Raw genomic sequence first — 23,931 nt, 5'->3', positions numbered from 1 at the left:
AAGTATTTCCTATCAATTATCTTTTTTATTTCGCGCTTAGTTATCGGGTTTCGCACGGCGCCATGTCACCGTTATCGCCGTGACTCCGGGGGTCTAAGAACAGCGAACCAAATTACTTCCCAAAAACCAAATCCACAAAGCTTCTTAAGAGGCGTTCCCCATTATCCTGCCGGCTATATACTTCATGTCCGACATCACGATCATCTGGCCCCTCCCTCCTCTTGCGAATAGTTATTGCATAACTTTCTGCGAATAAGGAATCAGTCTTGCAATTTGCTCTACCTCGCCTGCAGCAACAACGCGTACTTTTTCCGCCACTCGTCTTTTGTTCTTTCCCTCAAGATTGTTCAGAAAAATGAGGAAGAGAAGTCCGGCCACACCAATGTCTGCCCAACTGAGAGACATCATGCCTCTTTACTACATATTCAAATTGCTCTTCTTTTTTTTTTTTGCATGCTTTGCGGAAGGTTCAGCCCTTTGAGACGGGGTTGTCCTTGCTGGCTTCTTCCTCCCCCTGTTCGTCGCACGCCACTTTCAACTTGTCACCGGCTTCTCCCCTCTCTTCCTCCTGGCCGACGGTGTCCGCTTTAAGACTACCGTCGGATCCTTGCTGCTTGAAGAGCGCGTCGTCCTCGGGCCTTTCACCTAAAGGTGTCACTGCCGCCACGGTTGACGAAATACTCTGTAAATATTCGCCCCGTTTCGAATGAAAATTTGAAGCAAAATGGCAATTTCATCAAGCACTAGAAAGATGCTCGAGCAAGTGCAGCGACATGAAATGAACTTTCGCGACATTTCCTCGGCCTGGCGTCGCCACGAGCGCACTAACATGGTTCGTCCACGTCGCTATACGCACGATGAAAAGTGTCCAATGTGGTTAACTGATGAAAGCACCATAGCCTGCAGCGGCACCACCACGAGTCGCTCGCTATGGCCACCAACAAAGGCGAGCGTGGGCTGGGTGCGAAGTACAAAAAGATATTCAGCTACCGAGCCAGGACGCCGACATGCTGCTAAGCAGAATTAATGTAGCGACGGCCACATTTACGCCACTCAGCTTTCTTCCCTCCCTTGATTGAGTAGCCTGGCTAACCGTGTGGATGAATTCAATTTCATTTGATGCTGCGTGGTGTAAGTTTCGAGGCAACTAGGGAAAGGTATAAAACATGCATATTATCCTGAAAGACCGGGCAGCCCATGCCTGGTATCGAAGGCCTTGGCATGATACAGAATGTTTGCCTGTACTTCGCGTGCACTATGGGGATGTAGAAATGATTGAGCGTACCTCCGTCTTGCTGCTAAGTGAGGCGCAGAAGAAGAACACTATGGATGCCGACTTGACGCTCAACATGATGCGGAACAGGTTCATGCCCATGGCCGAGTTCTCGTAGACGGCACAGGCACCCGACCCACCACCACAGGTGCCTTGCCACAGAAAACAGCTGCGGTCGATCAGGTGACCGAACACTATCGGGCCCGGAATGGTGCCTGTCGAAGAGGGTGGAAGCGCGCATTCGACTCTGAATCTATAGAGCTTGTGCAGAAGGAGACTTCGTACCGCTGTTAAATAAGTTTAAGCTAAAATTGTGGGTGAACGCAGCTGTGCATACGTAGGAGTTCAGTGCTTGAAAACATTGGCACTACCCTACCTAAAAGCCTGGCTGGCTTCTTTGATGCGCAGCATGTCACTTACGCGCTCTAAGCAAGCGTACTATATGCACAGGCATCGCATATAGCTAGAAGTAATTCACATGAAAGAGAACGAAGCGCCTTCGAAGTCGCGATATAGAACATTAGCTATCATGTGAGTATGCTACCAAAGGTGAAAAGGCTCACGAAGACAATCATTGCGCACAAGAATCTTTCAGTGTCTGTTCTTTTTATTATTTCGCTTCCGAAGCTTCCCTTTCGAAAGAGCTGCAGGCATCATAAATCTTGCGACATGGTGTGACACAGCTTCAACCGGGGTGAGTTTCTTTTTTTTTTCGTTGTTTAGTTAACCGCCTGAGAAACCGAATGAAACAGTTCCCTTCCCATATTTAGCCACTTTCTAGTTAGTGCATAAAGAAAGCAGTCCGCTTGAGCACGGAGAGTGCTCATGCAAAGAGACTATTGCTCTTATGCATTCGTGTAGACACCTATAGTGGTATACGTTTGTGTCTGTGCCTATAGAAATATCCGTCTGTTGTACGATTTTGTTGCCTGTTTTTTCAGAGCCATATGCTCGTGTCTCTCTAATGACGACTTCAGGAAATCGCACCGGTGCGCAACGGGGCGTCTCAATGCGCCGTTTCATCCAATCATCGTCGCCCCAGGGCGCCCCGGTGCGATTTGCCGAATTCGCCGTAAGTTTCACCTCCTTCCCCGCGCAGTGCTCCGCCATGCTGTATAAATGCCACTAATGCCGTTTTACTTTCGTCTAGCTCAACTTTTCCGGCAAATAGCGCTTGCCCTGCGCAAAACAAGCTGTCACTTCGGTCACGACCATCTGCCGTAAGCACCCTCGGTTGCCGTGCTGATTTAAAACTGCTTTCAAGTCTCCACAGAAGTCAAATTACGTAGTCAAACTTGAAAAAGTACACAACGTTCTGTAAGTTGAACATGAGTGTTTAGTTTTACTAAAAGTGCATCAACATCTTTCAGCGATTCATCTTTCGTACTGCAATCCTTTTATTTCGACGTCGATGAGATTTTACTAGCTTATCTTGCAACATTGGATGACGAATCTGTATTTTTTAGCGTAGTACTTATTGTCACATTGCAATCGTGGGCAATGACCAACCGTTTAGGCGCCCAATACATCGTTTAGCCCAGACGAATGCCCGCCCATAGAGAGCGTGCCTGCGTACCCAAGAGTCTAATGGCGACGTAATTGACGCCGATGCCGGTGGACTTGATGTCTTCGTCAAGCGAGCGTAGCAGCGCCGTAAGGGCGGGCACGATGAGCAGGAACGTGAAGAAAAGCGCGACAAATATGGCGACAGCGTAGACAAAGATGAGGCGGCATTTGGCGGTACACGGGTCACGCCTGGCCATGTAATAATTGCCCGTCTCGTTGCTCTTTTCCTCGGCAGCCATGAACAGCGTCGGACCATTCACACACGAGCACTGAGTGTACAGCTGCACGCGAGCGCAATGCTTATAAGAAAGATCTCCACAAATTCCGGTGTGCAGTAAAACATGGTTGCAGTTAGGCCTGCGTCATACTGCATAACCTGGTAGTACATGTCAGATCACTCACCGAAGCTGAACAGCATTATTGTACTCGTTACTATATATGAGAGAGATCACGTGGCAAAGCCTCGTGCTGCCGGCTTGCTTTCTTCAGTGTCTCCTTTTGCACCCGTGTTCAGTGCCGAATCCACAAAGCTTTTCTTTCGTGATAGAGTGTCATCTGCCATTGGCCAGCAAATTTCGCTAATAATCCGTCCAACATCATGGTTGGCTAGCATCTGCCATTACGAACAGTTTTAGCGTAAGGATGTTTTTTTGTAAATGCGGGAACTGGTGACCATCTTCGGCGAGACAGGTATACGAAGTGCGCGGCCGAAATGATCTATTTCAAGAATGAACGGAGACATGGTCTAGGCACAGTACGTTAAACAACAACTATCCAATTTTGCCAATTCCCCTTCCTGCTTCCCTTAAAAAGTACTTCGTAGAGAAACCTCTCCCCGTAGAGTTTAATGGTTACTCTACCTACGACTTTATTCTATATGCCCATTCGCTCAATAGCTATACTGCGCTCTCGCAGCACAGTGCAGTGTTTCACTAGCGCAACGTGCAAGTAACGTCCGCAGACTTGGTTGTTAAACCGAACCCAGTGCGAAGCGCTAGACCTTTGCGAAATTTGGGCGTGAACGACCAGGCAGTTTAGCTGAAAGAGTCACGTATACCTAGCACTCGTATTTTACACCATAGAGTCACGTATACCATAGCACTCGTATTAACATTCAGCATTTACGCAACATGCCCACAAATTCTCGTTCAGAGGGTACGATTCTGCGTTGCGAAACTCTCGGACGAGAGGCGTCACGCCGCTGCCGCGAGAGAGAGAGAGATAAACATTTATTTTGCTCCAGGAGGTTTGCTTCACACGCTTCGCTTTCGAGCGTCTGCCGACGCAGCGACCGCCACTCTGCGATCAGCGAGTGTTCGCTACCGCCGTCACGTCAGCACGTGCGTTGCACTCTGCTGCCGCGCTGCCGTCGGCAACACGCAGCGCCACTACGACAATGTCCAGCGAGTCCGAACTCCGCGGCTTCGTCGCAGCCACGGTGGTCGCAGCTACCGCGCGAAAGCGGTCTCTGCGGCCGCTGCGGCCTAAATCGCAGAGAATTCCCAACATGTGAAACGGCCTTTCCTCGGCCACCAGCGTTGTTCCAGTTAAGTGATTCGCACCTTAGTCCTCTTGAAGTTCCTCACGTTGCCGCACCCGGCGATGCAGGGCGAGTAGTAGGTGAAGTTGTCGCTCCCGCACACCGGGTCGTAACCGACGCCCGAGCAGTTGCAGTACGCGTTGCAGCTGTGCTCGAGGTCACGCATAGTCAGCTTGCGGCTGCGTGCACCAATAGCCACGGCATCAGTTACTTTATATTCCTGAAGCAAGCCTCCTTTATGCCTGGTTATTTATCCTCCTTTATGTCTGGTAGCCGAATACACCAAGTTGAAATCACATTCGTGCTCGGAGACTCGACGAAATCCTTCGTTCTCTTGCACTAACCGGAATTTGCACGGGAATTTGAACCGGATTTTTAATTTCCATTGATTCAATTATGTCTACATAATGCTTGCTCTATTTTAAGAGATTAAATTGTTTGTATTCTCATTGGTATTTTTCTTCATGTACCATTTAAATATGTGGTAGTGTCAGTGCCGCAGTGTCCGGATTATAGTCAAGCAGCAAATTTAGGCTCACAATAACATTTTCTTTCTTTTTTCATGTTGTCCTCTACCCGCTATACAGTCGGTAAGCAAAATTATTTTAAACCAGTCAGACCCCAGGTCCACTATTATTCTACATTAGAATTAATTGGCCCATATTAACGCATTTTAGTACTGCACAAAGGGCTTCAGGTAGTGTAAATTATTTTGCATTGCGTTCAGGCGTTCTTTTTCCTTTCTTTCTATTCTTTAACGCGTCTATAAACTTAAAGAAAATCGTGTTTTCACCGGTGCTGCAGTACTAAACATAGCATTATGTTTCTAATGTGTTTTATTCATGCAGCATTTTGTATAATTTCAGTTTATAGGTGAGTGTTTCTGTTTGTAAGTCGTATGGGGCTTTCACAAGTACACTTTTCACCCTTAGTGTGTATGAACTCTATCATAAAGCAATCTGGCCACACTGAATGAATGAATGAGTGAATGAATGAATGAATTTGCGCCAGGATGCCCACAGACGAGTCAAGCGAATAGGAGTCTCGAAAACGTCCTTAATTAGCGACGCGCCATATGCAAGAATGACCGAAAACAACCAGAAAATGTTAGAATAGAGTATGATTTCAATCGCTCCAAATTATCAATAGATTCATACTCGTCGCCATTGGTGGTGAGGTTGAAAAGTGCTCTGTGATTGCTGGGGCAGGAGTGCATGAAGACAAAGAGCGTGAACCACGGTATGAATGACAGCACGACGCAGTAACGCACGATCGTGGACGACTTGACGTTCAGCTTCGTTATGACGTAGCCTCCCAGCAGAGTTCCACCGCAAGCACTCGGCACTGATACAATGCCTGCAGCGCGCATGCGCAATGCGATCGAGTTAGAGGCAGTGCAGTTTGCCGTGCGGAACAGAATAAGCACGGTGATAACGTCAAAAGTTCTACAATTACTTTATTCACTTAAACGTTGTCAAGAGAATCTATGGCGCAGAATCACTATGCATTAAGAGCTATCTTTATTAGAATGAGACAAACATATGTACGAAAACAATAAAATGTAGAGAACATAGGTACAAACGTAGCCAAAATGCTTATCTACTCAATAATAGTCGTCAATGCTTGACCTTTATTCCTCACAGTGGTAACAGTACAATCACACTGACTGTATGTTTCCGATTATTGTGGTTTCTCAAGATAATATATATATATATATATATATATATATATATATATATATATATATATATATATATATATATATATATATATATACACGCAAAGCATACCATTATACCGTAAGGTTTACTACAAATCACTAAAACAGGAAAAGTAATCGGTGAGAAGCAATGCTGGCCGAAGTAAGAAGTTTTAATGAAGAAAGAGAAAAGTGTTTGCCTTGCACTTGGATTCGATGTGCCGCTTTGGCGGTGCGAATCAATCGTACACATACGCCCAGAAAAGGGCCAAATTCACATCAGTGAGCACGTTCCATAATATGTTGCGATCCCTATGCAAAAGCACCAATAACGATTGAGAACCGGCAGTTGCGCATTCGAAGAACAACTTCGTGCTATGACAATAAATTTCCTCGTGGTGCAGCCCACCTAGAAGGCTGGAAGCCCGGCTAGATGAGATTCCAAACATGGAGATGAAGATCTTCGTTGCGAATCCGGTGAGTCCTGATGCGATCATTGCTGCATATCGAAACGAGAACTAATCAGAAATTAGGAAGGTAAGCTTCTAGCCAGCAGCACCACCAAGGGTTATATTATAAGCGTGATTATTGGTCAAAATGCAAGTGCAGTCTACTCATGCTTTGTATTTAAACCCTTCGCAGCATTGCAGCCGCTGTTCCACAATAGTCGTTTAAGTAGCTGGACAACTCTGGCTGTTCATGTATGCTTGTGGCTAGAGGTACTTTCTAGCCGACTTCTCAAGAATGATTTCTGATACCACGGTACACTGTGATAGCACTACAGAGAGCAGGTCACGCAAACGCATTGTATGAGCCGTAAAAAAAGTTATTTTGTTATATTACTCCCCCGGTTCATAAAAGGGGATCAGAGGTTCTATATAGTCAGAGGGTGCATCACACAAAAATAAAATACCTGCTATCGTCACGTAAATAAATACCCATCGCAAGGACGGGCCGAAGTTATATTTGCAGGAGGTACGTACGCTACGTAGAGCTTGAAAGTATGAGAAGATATATATTCCTATACTTGAGCAGACTAAGTGCATAACGCGCTGTCATAAAAAGTCATATATAGAGAGCCCTTGAAAATTTGGAGGATGCTCAAGCTTCACCTTTAAGAGTGAAAGGCAATAGCATTCAAAGACCTCTGACCCTTTTTATGCTTCCCGGTAGCTCCAGCGAACGCTATGCACGAAGCAAGCTTTCTGGTAGAAACGTGGCCTCTTGCATGGGTCCATCTCCTGTTATTGTTTCGCGCTTTTAATATTTCAGTCTGAGAATAGCTAACATACTAAAAGATATGCGCTGTGTGTGTGTGTGTGTGTGTGTGTGTGTGTGTGTGTGTGTGTGTGTGTGTGTGTGTGTGTGTGTGTGTGTGTGTGTGTGTGTGTGTTTGTGTGTGTGTGTGTGTGTGTGTGTGTGTGTGTGTGTGTGTGTGTGTGTGTGTGTGTGTGTGTGTGTGTGTGTGTGTGTGTGTGTGCGCGCGCGTGTGCGCGCGCGTGTGTGCGCGTGTGTGTGTGTGTGTGTGTGTGTGTGTGTGTGTGTGTGTGTGTGTGTGTGTGTGTGTGTGTGTGTGTGTGTGTGTGTGTGTGTGTGTGTGTGTGTGTGTTCAGTTACATTTGTTTGTGGACTGCCGTTCTCAAAATTCCGAGGAATAACTTTGCCAAGAATGAAAGACTTTGGTGGCAGAAGAGTGGTTGGGTATGCGTGGTTCGAAATTTGGTGCGAAATCATTTTTGCCGGCGCGACGTCCGACGCCGACGCCCGAATTACTGAGACCCGGAGTCGTTAACACTATCGCGTTAATAACCCTAACTGGCGTAGATCTTGTCACAGAGAATATATACAAACTTGTAAATTGTGCCATAATGCATCGTAATGCTGAAGTGTTAACATGCTCTTATTGCCATCCGACCATGATTGCTGCAACTTTTTTGCCTCAATGATCCAACTAGCCCAAAATAAAGCTTTAATACGTAGAACAACATGCATAATACGATATTAACTACATCACACATGCCCTCAAAGGACTTCACACAGCGATTTCAAACACAGCCTCGAAGGTGATGCATACGTCTGCCACAACGATTGATGCCGTATAGAACATACGTATACTTTCTCATTCGACCTTTTCACGAATAGCCTCATCTAATAGCCTCGAAAGCTAGGGCAACATTTAAGTTTTGTTGCAATTTTAAAAATTCCCAGTGTTGAATGTTGATAACGAGGTGGAGTTTTGTGGCGCAAGGGCCAGGAATGGCCTAAGAGCGCAAGCACTAAATTTATGCAATCAGTAATGATTGGTTAGTGTTGTCCGATGTAATATGGCTTTAAATAAGCGTAAAATTATTGGCTGTCAACTGCCTAAAGCGCATACGTAATAATAGTATAACCATGGATGCGGGGAAGTGTGTTGTGGATTTAGAATGCAAGATCAACTAGCGCAACAGCGAGTCCTTCTAGAGATGAGACCACTGGCAGTCAAAACTCACTTTCAGCACACGCAGCGAGCGTGAGACAGACGAAGGTCGGGTTGCACAGGAGCCTCTTGACGTGGTTTGCGAAGCTCCTCTTCTGCTCAGCCCCGGTGGTCACCTCCGTCGCGATCTGCATATCGGGCGCTGCACTCGTGGCGCCGGGGTCTGGCGCTCCCTGTGCGCCCGGCGCGCCTTTAGAAGCCGGCGTAGCTTGCGAGACCGGAGTAACCTGGGTGCCCGGAGTAACCTGGGTGCTCGGAGTAACCTGGGTGCCCGGTGTGACCTGGGTGCCCGGTGTGACCTGGGTGCTCGGAGTAACCTGCGTGCCCGGTGTGACCTGGGTGCCCGGAGTAACTTGCCAATCTGACTGAGCTTGGGAGGCCGGCGTAACAGCAGCCTGGGCATCTGGCGCTGCCTGCGAACCCGGTGTAGCCAGGGCGTCCGGCGCAGCTTGCACGTTGGCTGCGCTCGGCGCTTGCTTCAGGGATAGCATGTGCTTCTCCTTTTGCAACCTCGACAGGTCTTTCGCTCGTTCTATGGCCGCTGCGACGATTAAGTGGAGAAGTTCGCGATGAGCATTCCGCGCCCTTTACAAGTCCACTTAATGTCTTTGATGAACGTCCCCGTTTATGCGCAAGTCTTCTCAATGACTGAACTACTTAGGTGCAAATAGCCAAGGCTGTCTTATCATTAACAAACGCAACGCACGTGTTATTTATACAATGACATAATAAAACCAAGGAGATAAACTTAAAGATATAGTATAGTATAGTATAGTATAGTATAGTATAGTATAGTATAGTATAGTATAGTATAGTATAGTACAGTATTGTTAGTATAGTATAGTATCGTATAGTATAGTATAGTATAGTATGACAGGTGGGTGTTCGGTACCATATGTTTGTTTGTCTCCTTGATTTTATTATCGATCCGCTGTCATTTATGTATTTTATTTATTTATTTATTTTCGATACGCTCAATCGCCGAGGCATTGCAGAGGGGAGTGGGTGACAACATGCAAACAAAGAAAATAACAGAATGAAACGTGCAGCGTTATACAGTATTAGCGACAAATTGTAAAAGTGAAATAAAATATAACGTAATGGTACTAAAACAAACATAACTGAACTGAACATTGTAAAAATACGTGCGATCAAATAAAGCATCTAGTTGAAAGTTAGCGCTGTGTATGCGTCTTTCTTATTCTTGGGCCCTGTCGTATTGCGCTGCTCGGTGTCTATTATGAACCGAAAATATATTAGTTTCGTTAATAGCTTCGTAAAAGGAATGATTTATTTGTTATTTTTCTCAAACGATTGGGTTATATCATGAAATTTCGGATTTCCCACACTGGTCTCAGTGTTTCAATTTTAATGCACTGACTTGATTTTTTCTCTTCCATTAGAATTTTTCTACGATAACATTTGTGTTCGAAATGTTACTCTAGCTACTGTGCTTTCAATAGTGGATGAATTAAGGACGCCGAAGTGTTTTCTTTTTTGCCTGGCATAAATAGCTAGATTTCATTTCTACAGGTGCACAAATACGCGATTATTACTATACTACACCCGTACAAATATCCAGGTACAGTCTAGTAGTCAGTTATGGTATCCCACGTGGATGTGGAATTATTAACTCAGATAATGGAAACAGTAAGCCGTTAGCAAAGCTCGAAGTGATAGCTTCAATCATTTTGGTGCAGATCTATCTAGTCATCTTTTCAGCGTGCGCTCTCGTTTGGTATGCGTTGAGGGGCGTAGCCAACCACAGTTAATGTTAATGCTAACCACAGTTAATGCGTTAAGTTTCAAAATAGGCTTCTGCGTACTCGGTAATGCCCTTGGAAAGCTGGCGATGGGAAAGGCATTGAAGAAAGCGACAATGGAGGCGCCGAAGAAGCCAAGCCACCAAGCGCCCACCCAGTTGTTACTCGAAGAGTCCATGCCCAGCCTGAAAGGAAAAATAGGTTATTACATCTTGAGCTCAACTCCGGCACAGAGAATGAACGTCTCAAGTTGTACATTTATACGAAGTGTCTCGGCAAGAGTTGACTACACAACTGCTGTCGAGCCCATGACGCTCATCTCGAGAATGCATATACTGTCACACTGTCAATGTCCGTTACATATCAGAAGCGTGCAGTACGGTGCTAGCATTTGGAGAAACAGCAGTTTTCAGAAGTCGATGCATCTGACCATTTCGAGAACCCGATGTATTTAGCAGGAAAGACAGGTATGTATGGACAGCTCTTTGAATATATATCTGTATGGTTACTCCTGTTTTGTGCCTCACTAGGAGTTCGTTAATAGAGCACGACTGGTTGGTTTCTATAAACGCATGTACAGCCATGGTGTCGCGTCAGGCGCAGAGGGCAGCTTTACCGACGATGCGAGTAGGCTAAAAATGTAGATGGCGAGTCATTTATTACGTGTTACTGCTGGTTACTTGATATCGTGTAATGTAGCACAATTTGTTGGCTCGCGGACTTTGTCCATGGTTCCTCGGCCGGAATTGTCCCGTACGTCTATGCAAGATCCAAGAACGAGAGGAAGTTGGGGGCTTGAATTGATAAGCAGTAGGCCCTGTCGCCCACTTTGTCGGAGAGCCGTCTTTCTCGCACCGTCGGAAATGAACTGCATGTATTGCCTTGTTCTGGTACGTAAAAAACGACGGCATTGCAGAATTTGCTGCAAACATCCGTCTTCTAAACGTCCGAATTTAATATTTCTCTACGACAATTATAGAACTTATATACATAGCCTAAAACTATGCGTGACTAAAAGCTATTAGGAGCAACGACATAAACAATACTATAGGGAAGCTCAGGACTTGCATCTTTGGGTTTGCACGTACTCTTACAACTTTTGTCTGAAAGATATCCGACCTTCTTTAATTTAGGGAAAACCGCAACGTGCAAGCCGGCCACTCACTTTGTCGTAAAATATGTTCCGCGATGTGTTTAGCCAGTAGGTGACGCCGCCTTCACTTGCGTCTGCGATTGTGCAGGACTACTGTCGTCTGGTCACGGCGTGATTCCAAGCGGGTGAAAATGACAAAGCGAATTGAACGAAGTTACTGTATAAATTTCTGGCCGAAGCATCGTGGTAGCCAATCAAAATAATTTCAGAAGATCCAACAGAATTTGGATATGATGCTGTAGGCATTAGGCAGATAGAAATGTCGCGCAAGCGCATTAAGGAAGGCCAGACATGTGTCGACTGGGAGCCACGCTTCAAGAGCCCGTTAGCCAGGCATAATAATGTAATCTTTTATTATATGCGAACCTTAATAATGCGAGATCGTCGGCTATATGTCATAGAAATTTCTCAGATAGTGCACTATAACGTAAAGCTACTCCTGACTGTTTGTACTTTAATTCTACAATCAGCTCTGCACGATTGGTCACATTTTTCGCCCCACCCCCCGCTTCGCCTGTCTGTCCCGCAGCGTCACAAAAACCACGAAAGCTCCCCATCTAATATTACGTATACACACTGATTATGCATGACTATAGGCTGAACAAAATAAAAATAATTATTTCCAAATACCTTTTTTTGCCATTAGCCTTCCGCTATCGATCAAAAGCTTTCGGGCTGTGCTCATTTCGGCTGTCTGTCACGCGACATCAGAAAACTGCGAAAACTTGCCACGTCACATTAAAGATGCATTAGTATGCCGAACAAAACTAATCGTTTTCGGAATGGCCGGAGACTGCCCCGTTCCGAAAGGAATAGAAGTTGTGTGACTACCGATCATTCGCAAACTGGATACTTGAAGCTGCCGAGGACAATGACTTTATTTGAGTATAATAAACATTTTCGCATGGCAGTATATAACGTTGCCAAGCCCTTTCGGCACGTTTACAACATTACTCTGCCAAATCTTCTTCGCTGAGGATCTGTTTTAGTGGCATTCTTAACCTTTTTGGGTAGCCCGCAACCGCGATTTTCGACCAGCCGCCGCAAGTAAAGCAAGGGGAAGCGGGCCAATCGCAGACGCCGGCAACGTTCTCCTCTTCCGGTTATCTACTTTCACTGTTATTGCTGAGCCCGACCGAAACTTTCGGCATTGCTGCGTTTTCTTCGCTCTTGTCAGCCGATTCGATAAAAAAAAACCTGTAAATATAGACAATGCTACTAGTTTTTTAAAGCAAACAAAAGTGATGTATAAAGGAGAAGAGCGTTTGAGTGGTTCGTTCAAGAACACTGCGGGTCACCGCCCGATGCTTGCGTCGGCGGTTACGTAACTTTTACGTCGGGAGTTCGGAATAAAAGCAGATTGGAATAGCTTTCCGTTAGAGGGCCCCCAATGCACACGAACAAAAAATTGCTCTGAGTACCCTTTTAAACAAATTTGCCTACGCAGTGGGTGCCTCCAAAGTTTGTGCCTAAGAGTATGGCACCTGGAAAATCGCTATCGATAACGCCGCTGCTCACGCGGCTCATGCGATTCAGAATTTTGGCACTAGACACTTGGTTCGACAAGCTCCTTACTCTACACGCATGGTCTAACGGGACTTTTGGCTGTTTCTGAAAATTGAAAGGCGCCCTGAAGAGAACATACTTTCATACTCGACATCACTATAGTGCAACGCGGTTGCTCTACAACACTTCCCGAGGAGCTGTTCCAGGAGTATTTCAAGAAGTAGAAAGACAGTGGGACTCGTTGTGTGCAAATAGTATGGGCCTACTTTGGAGGAGATTAGGACAACGCATAAACCAGGAGCACGGTCAGATACTTTCCAGGGATTCTTCGCATGTACTTATTCTCCCCAAATTTATTTCAGCTTAGTACTCGCAAGGTGGCCAAGAAAATATGAATGTACTCACTTTGAGGAATCGGCTGTTATGTCCGTGTACATTGAAAGGAAGTACCCGCCTAGGAGGAAGCCCATGGCGGGACCCAGGACGGATGTGGCATAAAAAATACCTGCACGACAGCATTTCAGTCACGTTGTTTCGGCAGCCTCTTATAGAGTTATTGTCTATGCGCGTTCACGCGAAAAATAAAAAATAAGCACCGTCATCCTAGCTACCGACAATATCTGCAGGAGGCGCCACTGAGCAAGGTTCTCGCTTGAATATGCATGAATTTAATTTTATATTGAGTTGACTCGTGATGCAGAACAATGTATAAACAAAAAGAGATAGTCCAAGACCTGTGCACACATCACGAAACATGAAGTGTTATAGCTGAAGGTGTCTTATGCACTGATGTTCATCACTCTACAGGAAACACGTGACAGGCATTGCACAGAGTCGCAGCGGCCTCCAGGGATGCAGATTTCTAACATCTCGTGCAAAGTTAGTTAATTCGGGTTTAATGGCGCAAAAGCCACTAAGGCCATGCTGCGCCAGCCACAAGTTATTAAGAAATCAAATGTGGAGTGACAGTCCTTTCGGGCGGGTCTCCCGCCGGCAACGTTTAGCGGTTATTGTGCGCATGCGTCGTAAAGCACGTGCCTTGACAAAAGCATTTGCGCAGCCAGTAGCTTTAAGTAGACCTTTCACTGACACTTGCATATTAAAAGCATCATGACGTGTAAGGCGCATGGGATTGACCCTACTCACGAATAAGTGATTCTCCGATGGTAGCTGTAGCATATACCGGTGCTTGCTTATACATCTTGTGGTATATTGAATGTTGCGCATAACAGCCATGGCCGCAAAAACACCGAAAGCTGTGCTTTAAATGTTACTTGCTATTCACCAACACCTTGCAATGGATGTGTAAAACCGCCGTTCCCACCGTGTTCTGTCACATGACCACTGAAATTTTTGCAGCCGATTGGTTTTTGTTCGTGACAAAGACACCCGAGAAGTGATAAATACTGTACTGGTGTTATGCGCATGTCATAAGGAGTACCTTTCCTCGAGTGTAACTTGCTGTCATGCCTAGACAGATTATGACCCTAAAGTGTACTCTCATAAATACGTATTTATTGCATACACTATAGGCCTGGTGTCATGAGCCCGCCCGCCAAAAAAGAGCTATCTGTTTGTCTTCGTTGGTAAGCTCAAGCGGAAGCTCCAGCGCTCAAACATGCAAAACGCTTCAACATTTTAAGCAGAAAGCAGCCTCATCTATATTTCCTGCATATATTTTCACTACCATTGCAAAAGATGGCGAAAATTTTAAAAAGACACAAACAGAGAAGCATCATGTTTGAAATTCTGTAACTTGAAATTCTGTGACTCCGCAGCAAAAAAATACTAGACAAATATACGCGCATAACAACAAGAAAAATACTAGCTGTGCGCACTTCTCTATATGGAGTGTTTAAATCGTTCTGAACAAGTACTTGAATTTAGAGCTCATTTGAATTTTGCCAGTATCACCATTAGGTCTCACAAATGTTTTCGTCATGACTAGAGGCACCCAGTAGAGTTGCGTGTTACATGTTTTCGCTACGGAATGCGAGTTGTAAACTTCATTCTTTTCTTCCTCCGTTATTTACCAATCTACTTCGTAAGTGATTGAGGAACTAGACAGTACACCCGGGAACGTATTCAGAAAGACCGTTATTACGAAATAATTGTTCGTAAGAGAGCATTCCGGCTATTCCTGATACTGGACATATATTTAGCGAATGGGACTAGGGAATCGCAAAGAACACTTACGAATTAAAGCAGTTCCGGATTCGGCAGCTGTTGCTAAGTGTCACTAGAAATTGAGTTTTCTTTTATATCAGTTTGGTGGTTGGCTAGTAACAGCATGGCTCGTGACGAGAAACATCGCAGAAAAACAGCGGATGAACATTGGCAGAACGACAAAGCACGTATTGTCTGTTCTTGTCAAGTAGAATTTCTTGTCAGCTGTTATTCTGCGCCATGCTCACCCCTTCCTTATCTGACAAAGAGCTCGTGTTTCAATCGTGCAGGCTATTGGCGCTATAATTTCTCAGTTCGAAATAAAACCCCTCAGTTTTTAGCATCAGCGCTTTTTGCGCATGCTCCTTTTGTCAGCCTCCGTTCTGCTGCGTCGTTTGCGGTCACAAGCTGAGTTTAGTAAACTGGCCCAGCGTTGCACACCTCTGTAATGACAGCGCCACAGCGTTTCACATCGTTTCACATCGATTGACGTCAATCTGAATGAGAGCTATAAGGCACTTAGTAAGCTTGCATTGGTTTGTAGCCGAGGTATAGTTACCCATGTAGATAGATGCGCTGGCCGATGGCGTGTTTTGGTCTAAGTAAGCCACGCCGAGGGTGAAGAAGGGTGACGAGCCGACGCCATGCAGCGCATGTCCCACCTGCGTGATAAAGAGAGAGAAATTACGTCACATGCACAACGGCATCTTGTGTTACAGACATCTCAACACTTTTTCCTCGAAGCATCTGTTTCGCTGCTCCTGGCATTTTTCAAACAACTCTTCCTTTTGAGTGAGAGCGAACAAGCGATCGAAGTTCCTCGACTTCGTTAGTAAGCACAATAAACAAGGGCGAATCAATGTATTTGTCCCTATTTTTTTACTAGCCAAAGTAAGGTCCATACAGGTAATTACAAATATACGTACTATTGCACGTACCTTACACTATTTTTCCACATAGTCCCCACACCGGTTCACATATTTGTCTCATCGCAGCACTAAATTTGAGATGCCCTTGTGGTAGAATTCGTACGCACGAGGCCTCCCCAAACGCTCATTGTCATGCAAGTCCCCATGGCCTTTTGCCAACTCACAACACCACCACCTCACACTTATCAAAGTGAGACACCTTTCAACCAGACAACCATAGACTTTTTATCCCGGTATATTTCCCATTTACTGGTTACTTCATCCTGTGGCAACTGCGCCTTCTTTGCCTTCCTGTGCTCTCGAGATGTTTTCCGTCGTTCTGCGATCGCTTCGCGTATCTCCCTGTTCCACCAGCTTTTCGGTTTGTTTGTTCCTTTCAAACGAACATGTTGTTTCTCTTTCCATATTTCTGTCGTTATTACACTTAGAAGCTCACCATATTCCCACTCTTTACTTGGCCATTTGCCAATTTTTTCCTTGACTCTAGTGACTATATTTACTATTTGTTCAGCCTTCAAATTTGGGCTGGCCATGTTGCGCTCCTTGCTCTCTTTCCCAACTACATATCCCATTTTTAAAATGGTGCGTTTATGGTCATTCCCTATGCTGCTATGCCATTCCTCATCAGTGACCATTTCACTCAACTTATCATGAATTCCTTCTGTCATCAGACAGTAATCAATGGTCGATAACCGGTTTCCCACTTCCCACGTGACCTGCCCTTCACACTTATGCCCCGTATTCACGATAACAAGGTTATGTTGCTCACAAACGTCTAGCATTGACCTCCCGTTGTTGTCGGTATAGCCATCTAAATCCTGTACGTGGGCATTCATGCCACCTATAAGACAATTTCAGCACCATTCCCGAAACCCTTAATATCAGCGCTTATGCATTCCACTAACTCTTTATTCTTCTCTGTGCAATTTTTTCCGGTCCGCAAATACGTAACGCCCAGCCAAGTTTCTTTCCCACTCATTGTACCTGATAACCAAAGATGCTCTTGACATTGTGAATTTACTCTTTTCCATTTGGCTCCCTGATGGATGAGCGTTCCGACTCCCCCTCCCTTTCTTTCCGACTTAGTTCTGTTGCACCCTTCCCAAACATAATTCTCAATAACTGGCGGCTCTTCTGAGTCTCTAAGGTGCGTTTCTGTAACCGCATACACCCCTAGTTGTTCTCTATGTAACTGCTCCTCAATCTCTGCCCACTTTTCCTTTCTCCTGCCACCCTGCATGTTTGTGTAGCCTATTGCATGGTGAGCTCTTTTTCTTGCGTTCCTCCTTTTTCTGTTATCGACGGCGATGCTCTTCTGATGTTCCCCTAGGGGACCTTCTTCATTACTATTTACTCTGACCTCCTGAGCGTCCGCGGGCCCCCTAAAAAAGCAACAGCGCGACCACCAAGTCGCCAGCCCACTTCTCGTGCTAGCGTGTAATTTAAGTGGATCCCGTCTCGTTTAAAACCACCACAAGTTCTCACTTCCCTGTTTACTTCGACAACCTCGAAGCCTTTCTCTCGGCTCATTTTCTATATTGCCTCATTAGCAGCCACTACGGCTCTTTGTACGTGACTGTCACGCACAGGCACCTCCGGCACCGTGCACACCACGATCTGCACCTGAGGGAATAGCTCGCGCAAGTCGTCCACCCCCTTCGCCAAGTGCTGGCCTAGTCCTGGCCCTTTCCTGTTTAGGACGTCATTTAGCCCACCTGCTACTATGACAAGGTTGCGCACCTGGGCATTTTCCGCGAGCTTTTCTTTTGCTCGTTCCATGGCAGAACCCAGTGTCCGCCCTGGAAATGTCCCTACCGCCACTCTTTTGTCGCCTTTCACCCTCTCCACAATTGCTTTTGACCACCCAGCCAGGTTTGAGTCGCCAGCGATAATCACCCTTTCACTCACTCCTACCTCTCCCTGCTTCCCTTTGTCCTTTACCGCGTGATTCGGACTCGACAAGGGGCTTTGTCCCCTGGGCTCCTGCTTTTTCCGCGTGGCGGCCTCAAGGTAGGCGCCGCTCCTTCCAGCTAACCCTTCATCACCCTGCATGTGTTCCACGTATTTCGCTGACCCTCCCTCGCCTATCGCGTCGGGGATCTGCGTTTCATTGTCGCGCACATTCTCGGTCACAATGGTGGCCCTGTTCAGCTTTTCCTCGGCTGCTTCAAGTCTCTTTTCAACTACATTCCGTGCATCACGCTCCCTGTTTAGCTCATTTTTGAGCTCTTGCACCTCTTTGAGAAGCTCTTCTTGGAAAGCCTCCATTTTCTGCAGCCTAGTATCGAGATCACATTGTGTGCCGGTTGATTCGACACCCTCTCCATTCTCATCCGTCTCCTCATCTGCCTTGAGGGACCCCCCGCTTACTGCCTGCTTTACCGGCTTTCTCGCCATGTATTGCACGGCTTTTTGCAATTACTATAATACTGTGAAAATGCTACTACTGATGCAAATACTATAATACTATATCAGTGCAGAGCACATGCTTTTCAGCAAAAACCGATACGCACAGGATCCAAATCCTCAATATGCCGCACAGCAACTCTCACCACTGCTTCAAAACCAATCAATGCAGCGGAGACCGAAGGTATGACACACTCTCGTACGCGCTCAACCACGCGGCCACGCTCTCACTTTTCTACCAAAACACGCACAGTAAAACCACTAATAGCTATTTGTCTTGCCACTTCCAAGCTACCATTTAAAGACTACAAACACTCAACGTCCCACCCAGCTGCACGTGTTCGAGCACGTGGCACGAAAGGACGCTCTAACCATCCCGCAAAACAAATGTACATGAAGCACACCCGCGCACCCGAAATACGAGAGACAAAAAAGGAAAGAAAAAGAAAACCACCCAATTACTATTTAAAGGCAAAAAATCAGCAAATAGAGAACAGAAGCAAGCTCAAAGCATGCACAAAAACTTATGATTTCGTCGCCGCCACGGAGCGCCGAAAAGCACGTCCATTCGCCAGAAAATCCAACCACATCTTCACCCGCCGTGGTTGCTCAGTGGCTATGGTGTTAGGCTGCTGAGCACGAGGTCGCGGGATCGAATCCCGGCTACGGCGGCCGCATTTCGATGGGGGCGAAATGCGAAAACACCCGTGTACTTAGATTTAGGTGCACGTTAAAGAACCCCAGGTGGTCGAAATTTCCGGAGTGCTCCACTACGGCATGCCTCATAATCAGAAAGTGGTTTTGGCACGTAAAACCCCATAATTCATTTTAATTTTTTTACCACATCTTCAACTGACAGCAGCGCCGTGCAGCGGAGCTACCGGCAAATAAGGCCGGGACGGTCCAAGAAAGGTCCGCCGCAGGAATGGATATGTTGACTTCGCATTTACAGCCGTAATGTGGCTAGAAAAAAGAAAGGGGGGGGGGGGATAAAGACTTTCTGATTCTCCCTCGTATGAAGCGAATAGACAACGAAGTCAATGAATGTATAAGAAAATTTATCTGCCTTTTCACTGAGATGGAAACATAACGAAAAGGGAAATGAAAACGGGAAAATGGAGAACTCGGCTTCGGTAAGAGCCAAACCCACAACCTACGTATGATGCGTGCGCCCCATCGAGCTGCAGTCGGTCGTCCCATGTACCCACTTCCTTGGGTGTTAGTGTGTGTGCGCGTGTATGTGTGCCAAACATGTACGTAACAAATTTACATGTAATTAATTACTTGTGGTCAATTACATTTTAGGTATAATGTAATTTAATGATTATTTACTCAGTAATGATCACTCTAATTCAATTAGTTTTTTTTTTATTTACCAATTGCATGTGACCAGTTCATCTTAATGGCTAAACAAGCTGTTACAGGCGAAGCGGCTAGAGCATTGGTGGAAACAGCACTTAGTGCCCGCAGTCTGCAGGTGGCATTATCCAAAGGCATGAAACATGTATACTCTGCACCAACCTAAAAGGAAGAATTCCGAGCGCGATTCCTGCAAATGTATATGTGAGAATCCTAATCATTGCTGTTTCCCATGTAGTTCACATGTTGACAAATCCAGATGATGGAACTATTTTTATTTTAGCGGAAACAAGTAAACTTAGAGTTTTACCACAAATATGGCGTTCCCTTTCATACTGGCCCACCCCCGTGCACATAAGCTACCTTCTTTCTACAATCAGCTTCCGCCATTTACGCCTCGATCCATTTACGCCTCGAGGCTTGCAAATGTATATATAGTTGGTGATACCTCGAGTTACACATATCTGGGGAACGCGAAGGGGTATATTAGTAACAGCAGCACAGGTGCACCATGGGTGAACAAGTAAGACATCTTGTACACTCAACGAACGATTTCATTAGAGCCTAACGGAATGAGCTGTCACAGTTACGTCGAATCTTGAGAAAGCGCCATTGCTTTCAGGGCGCCATGTTAGATAAAAGCCTAATTGTTTGGTGGCGTACAGAACAAAATTATAGAGCAGAAGGCGACCACCAAGCACTTTCGTCGCAAAGTACGTCTTTAAAGAATGCAATACATTCGTTTTAATCTGAGGCAAATTGTATGAAATATTCGTCGTTTACACTGGACTTGGCAGCAGAAGAATAGTTTTTTTTATTTATTTGAACTTTGTTCGGGATACAGCAAATTATCCGTGGAAAGTCCAAGTGTACCGAAGTCACTCTGTTAAGATATTTATTTGTGCCGCTGATTGATTGATTGATTGATTGATTGATTGATTAATTGATTGATTGATTGATTGATTGATTGATTGATTGATTGATTGATTGATTGATTGATTGATTGATTGATTGATTGATTGATTGATTGATTGATTGATTGATTGATTGGTATAGCCAGGTTTCACCTGGATATGCTACGCGGCTGTCATTTCTAACTTCATTAATACATGTATTGCTAAACGCAAACGGCGCACAGTGTGTTTCCCAGGCAGCTGAACGTCGCACGAAGCGGCACGCGTACCATGAAGAAGTACTTGAAGGCGTTGGCATTGGTGGCGCCGGACGACGCCGAGGAGCCGCACTGTCCGGGGCCTCGCTGCGGGCACACGTCGGCGGCGCCGCTGTCCAGCACCATGTACTGCGGCGCCAGGAAGTGCGGCGAGGCGAACACCATCGAGCCGGCAGACATGACCAGCGCGCCGATGCCCATTATGAGCGGCTTGTGGCCGATGCCCCCGTGGTAGCTCACGGGCGTTATCATGACGCACGACGCCACGTTGAACATGCTCTGGATCATCTGTAGTTTTTTTGCGACAGAGCAGCCTGTGAGGAGCCGGTCGCAGCTCGTGCGCTTTGTAGAGAGTGAGGAGCAGGTGTTTATTTCCATGGTGAGACGGACGGGAGCCGAAGGTGAAACGTACAGCGTTGTTTACAGGCCTTCGACCCTATACATATACAATGACAGCAGTGCAAGTAAATGCCTCATAACGGCCCTCCAATAAAAATTGTGTACCGATAACTTGCGCATAGCAGAACAACAAAATTGTACACATCAATTCTTTTTGACGTCTTACGTAAACGCATTTAGCAAAGGTATATACACTTTGCACATCAATTTATCACACGCGGTACGACACACGAAACTGCCGCAGAATCGTGAAGCCTTAGCCCGCAGACTTGCCCCGGCTTCGATTCCGAGCAGCTGGAAGCGCTTCTCGATGGTGGGCGTCACCACGGAGACCAGGCCGTTGACGACGAAGCCCTGCGTCATGCCGAGCACGCAGAGGAAAACGAGGTAGCACCGGGGCGTGCGGTAGCTCTGCAGGAAGGCCGGGTAGTAGCCAAGCAGGCCACAGTGCACGTCGTGGTCGCTGCCGGAGCCGGGCTGATCGCGCGGCAGCAGCTGCGGCGAACCCTTGACCAGCTGCGGCACCGATATGCCGAAGGAGGAGACGGAAAAGTCCGAGCCTTGGTTCTCTCCGGACCACATGATCGTCTGGGAGAAGCCCTGCGGACGCGTGTCAAAGCGAGCACGCGCGGCCACTGCATTAAAGCTATGCGCGAGCCACGGCCTGCGAGATCGGGCAGCGTGCGCGCTGTGCACCTCGCAGGCAAAGGATGAGCATACGCCGACCTGCGTCTTAGAGAGAAAGCTCAAATGAAACCCACTTCATCGTCGAGATGGTGTGCTGGTAAAAAAATGTGCCTGCCTGGCTTGTTTCATCCCCATTACAGCGTCCACTGAAGCACGGAGGCATTTATTTCCCAGTGATCGTCAACAATCGCCGTTTTGTTACTTGTTTTGCTTCAATAGGCTCCATCTTACAAAACGTGATTGAACTACTCGATTATATTTCGACTAGCTCAACTCATGTAAATTCATGCAAGGAAAGGCGTCTCAAAAAATTTTTTTGTAATAAATAAGGGATCCTACGCGCTGCGCGAATAAGATTAAGCCCAGCTTTTGTTGGTCTTTGAAAGAAACAAAAAGAAATGATTAAACGCATCGCACAATCAGCATTGTAAAGGAAAACAAAGAAACTAGGTAAAATTCAGTGACGTGTAAAAATACGGCAAGCCGGAAAATGCGAAACTTATCCAAGAGGCACTCAACAACACGAAAGAGTAAATGAAGGAAACGCTAGCACTAGTGAATTGCCGTGCAAGAACACACCTAAATTTATTATAGAATACAAAAGGTGTCAGACAATAGTTACCTTAGAAGCAGGTGAGGCACAAAAAGAAAGTAAGGATAGAAAAATGTATGGACACAAGATGACGTTTAACACGTTTTCAACGTAAGCTTCTGGTGCTACCAACACAGCAGACACGTCTGACTGAAACCAGGGTTTATCGCACACTATACAAACCGAAGCAAAGTCTTTCGCAACGAAGTGTTTCTCAAAGAACTAGTTCGCCCTCGTAAACCGACATGGTAAGGTTTCACTACTGCCTCTCTGCCTCTCGCTATGCCAGTCACTGCCTGTCGATGCCAGCTAGCTTGACAAATTTACGACCAAGTGGACACTTCCGTTCAAAGCCATGCTTCGCTGCATATCGACGTCGCTCCGCCTTACGCTTTCTTTCTTGGGGGGGGCGGGGGGGGGGGGCGAAACGTTAATCGCAATCCATGGTGTTCATTCTCGACATGGACGCTCCTCAAGTTCAGCCAGTATGCCACGCGTTCTACAACACTGCACTGAACCGAGCCCTCTAGCCAACCATCACCGCCAATGTGGATATGGTTCAACACGGACCCTTCAAGAATCATCGTGCAATACAGCAGGAAGCCACCACAAAACGGGGAGAGGAAGCAAAGAAAACTTCGATTTAACATCATAATTCGGCAGACCCGTCCGTCTGCACCAATTTAGGATGTAGCTTAGCTTGCCGTGGAGCTTCTTTGTCAAGATCGTGTTCAAAACCATAGTGGCCTAATTCTTACTCTCGCGTCAATCGCAGGGACAGCTTCGCAAAACCGAACGTTTACATTGTTTCCAAATAGCAACAGAATCAGACCGCGACACATGGTAGTTAATGCAGTTTGAAAGGCCGAAATCAAAGCCAAGCTTTGCTCACGTCAGCGTAGAATCCTGCGAAGAGTGGCGGAGAACGGTGACGGCGGATGATGCGACCTTGTACGTGTCCGCGCTGAAGACTTCACGTGCAGCACGCGCAATCGTCGTGTTTCTTCTTCGTCGGTTATTTCATTTTTCTCTTCTTAATTTTTTTTAACGGACACGAAACGATTACCCGGCTAGGTACCGTGGCTTTATTCTACCTATCGGATCGCCATTTCATTCTACGTAAGTTGTTTCTCCAGATTCGTTAGTAACATTTTATTTATTCTCTCCTTGATTATAACCTCTTTTAAAACATTCCCTTCCGTTGGTCTGACTGCTCGATCGCATACTAGTTTAGTTATTCCAG

At 46.1% G+C, this 23,931-nt stretch overlaps 1 protein-coding gene across 1 annotated transcript; it reads right to left on the bottom strand.

Moving 5' to 3' along the window:
- Positions 1–400: 400 nt before the first annotated feature.
- On the bottom strand, positions 401–23,661 carry LOC142573917 (solute carrier organic anion transporter family member 4A1-like). Its single transcript, XM_075683122.1, has 13 exons — positions 23,581–23,661; positions 21,683–22,009; positions 21,023–21,298; positions 15,705–15,807; positions 13,385–13,484; positions 10,384–10,505; positions 8,571–9,098; positions 6,488–6,577; positions 5,537–5,735; positions 4,402–4,558; positions 2,850–3,120; positions 1,286–1,488; positions 401–682 (listed from the first exon to the last, which is right to left on the bottom strand). The coding sequence occupies exons 2-13, from the start codon at positions 21,989–21,991 to the stop codon at positions 470–472; spliced, it is 2,571 nt and encodes an 856-aa protein (XP_075539237.1). The 5' UTR covers positions 21,992–22,009; positions 23,581–23,661; the 3' UTR covers positions 401–469.
- Between the last annotated feature and the right edge of the window lie 270 nt (positions 23,662–23,931).

The sequence above is a fragment of the Dermacentor variabilis genome, chromosome 3 (assembly GCF_050947875.1).
Source record: "Dermacentor variabilis isolate Ectoservices chromosome 3, ASM5094787v1, whole genome shotgun sequence".
Taxonomy (NCBI): Eukaryota; Metazoa; Arthropoda; class Arachnida; order Ixodida; family Ixodidae; genus Dermacentor; species Dermacentor variabilis.
This window is presented reverse-complemented; position numbering and strand designations above follow the sequence as displayed.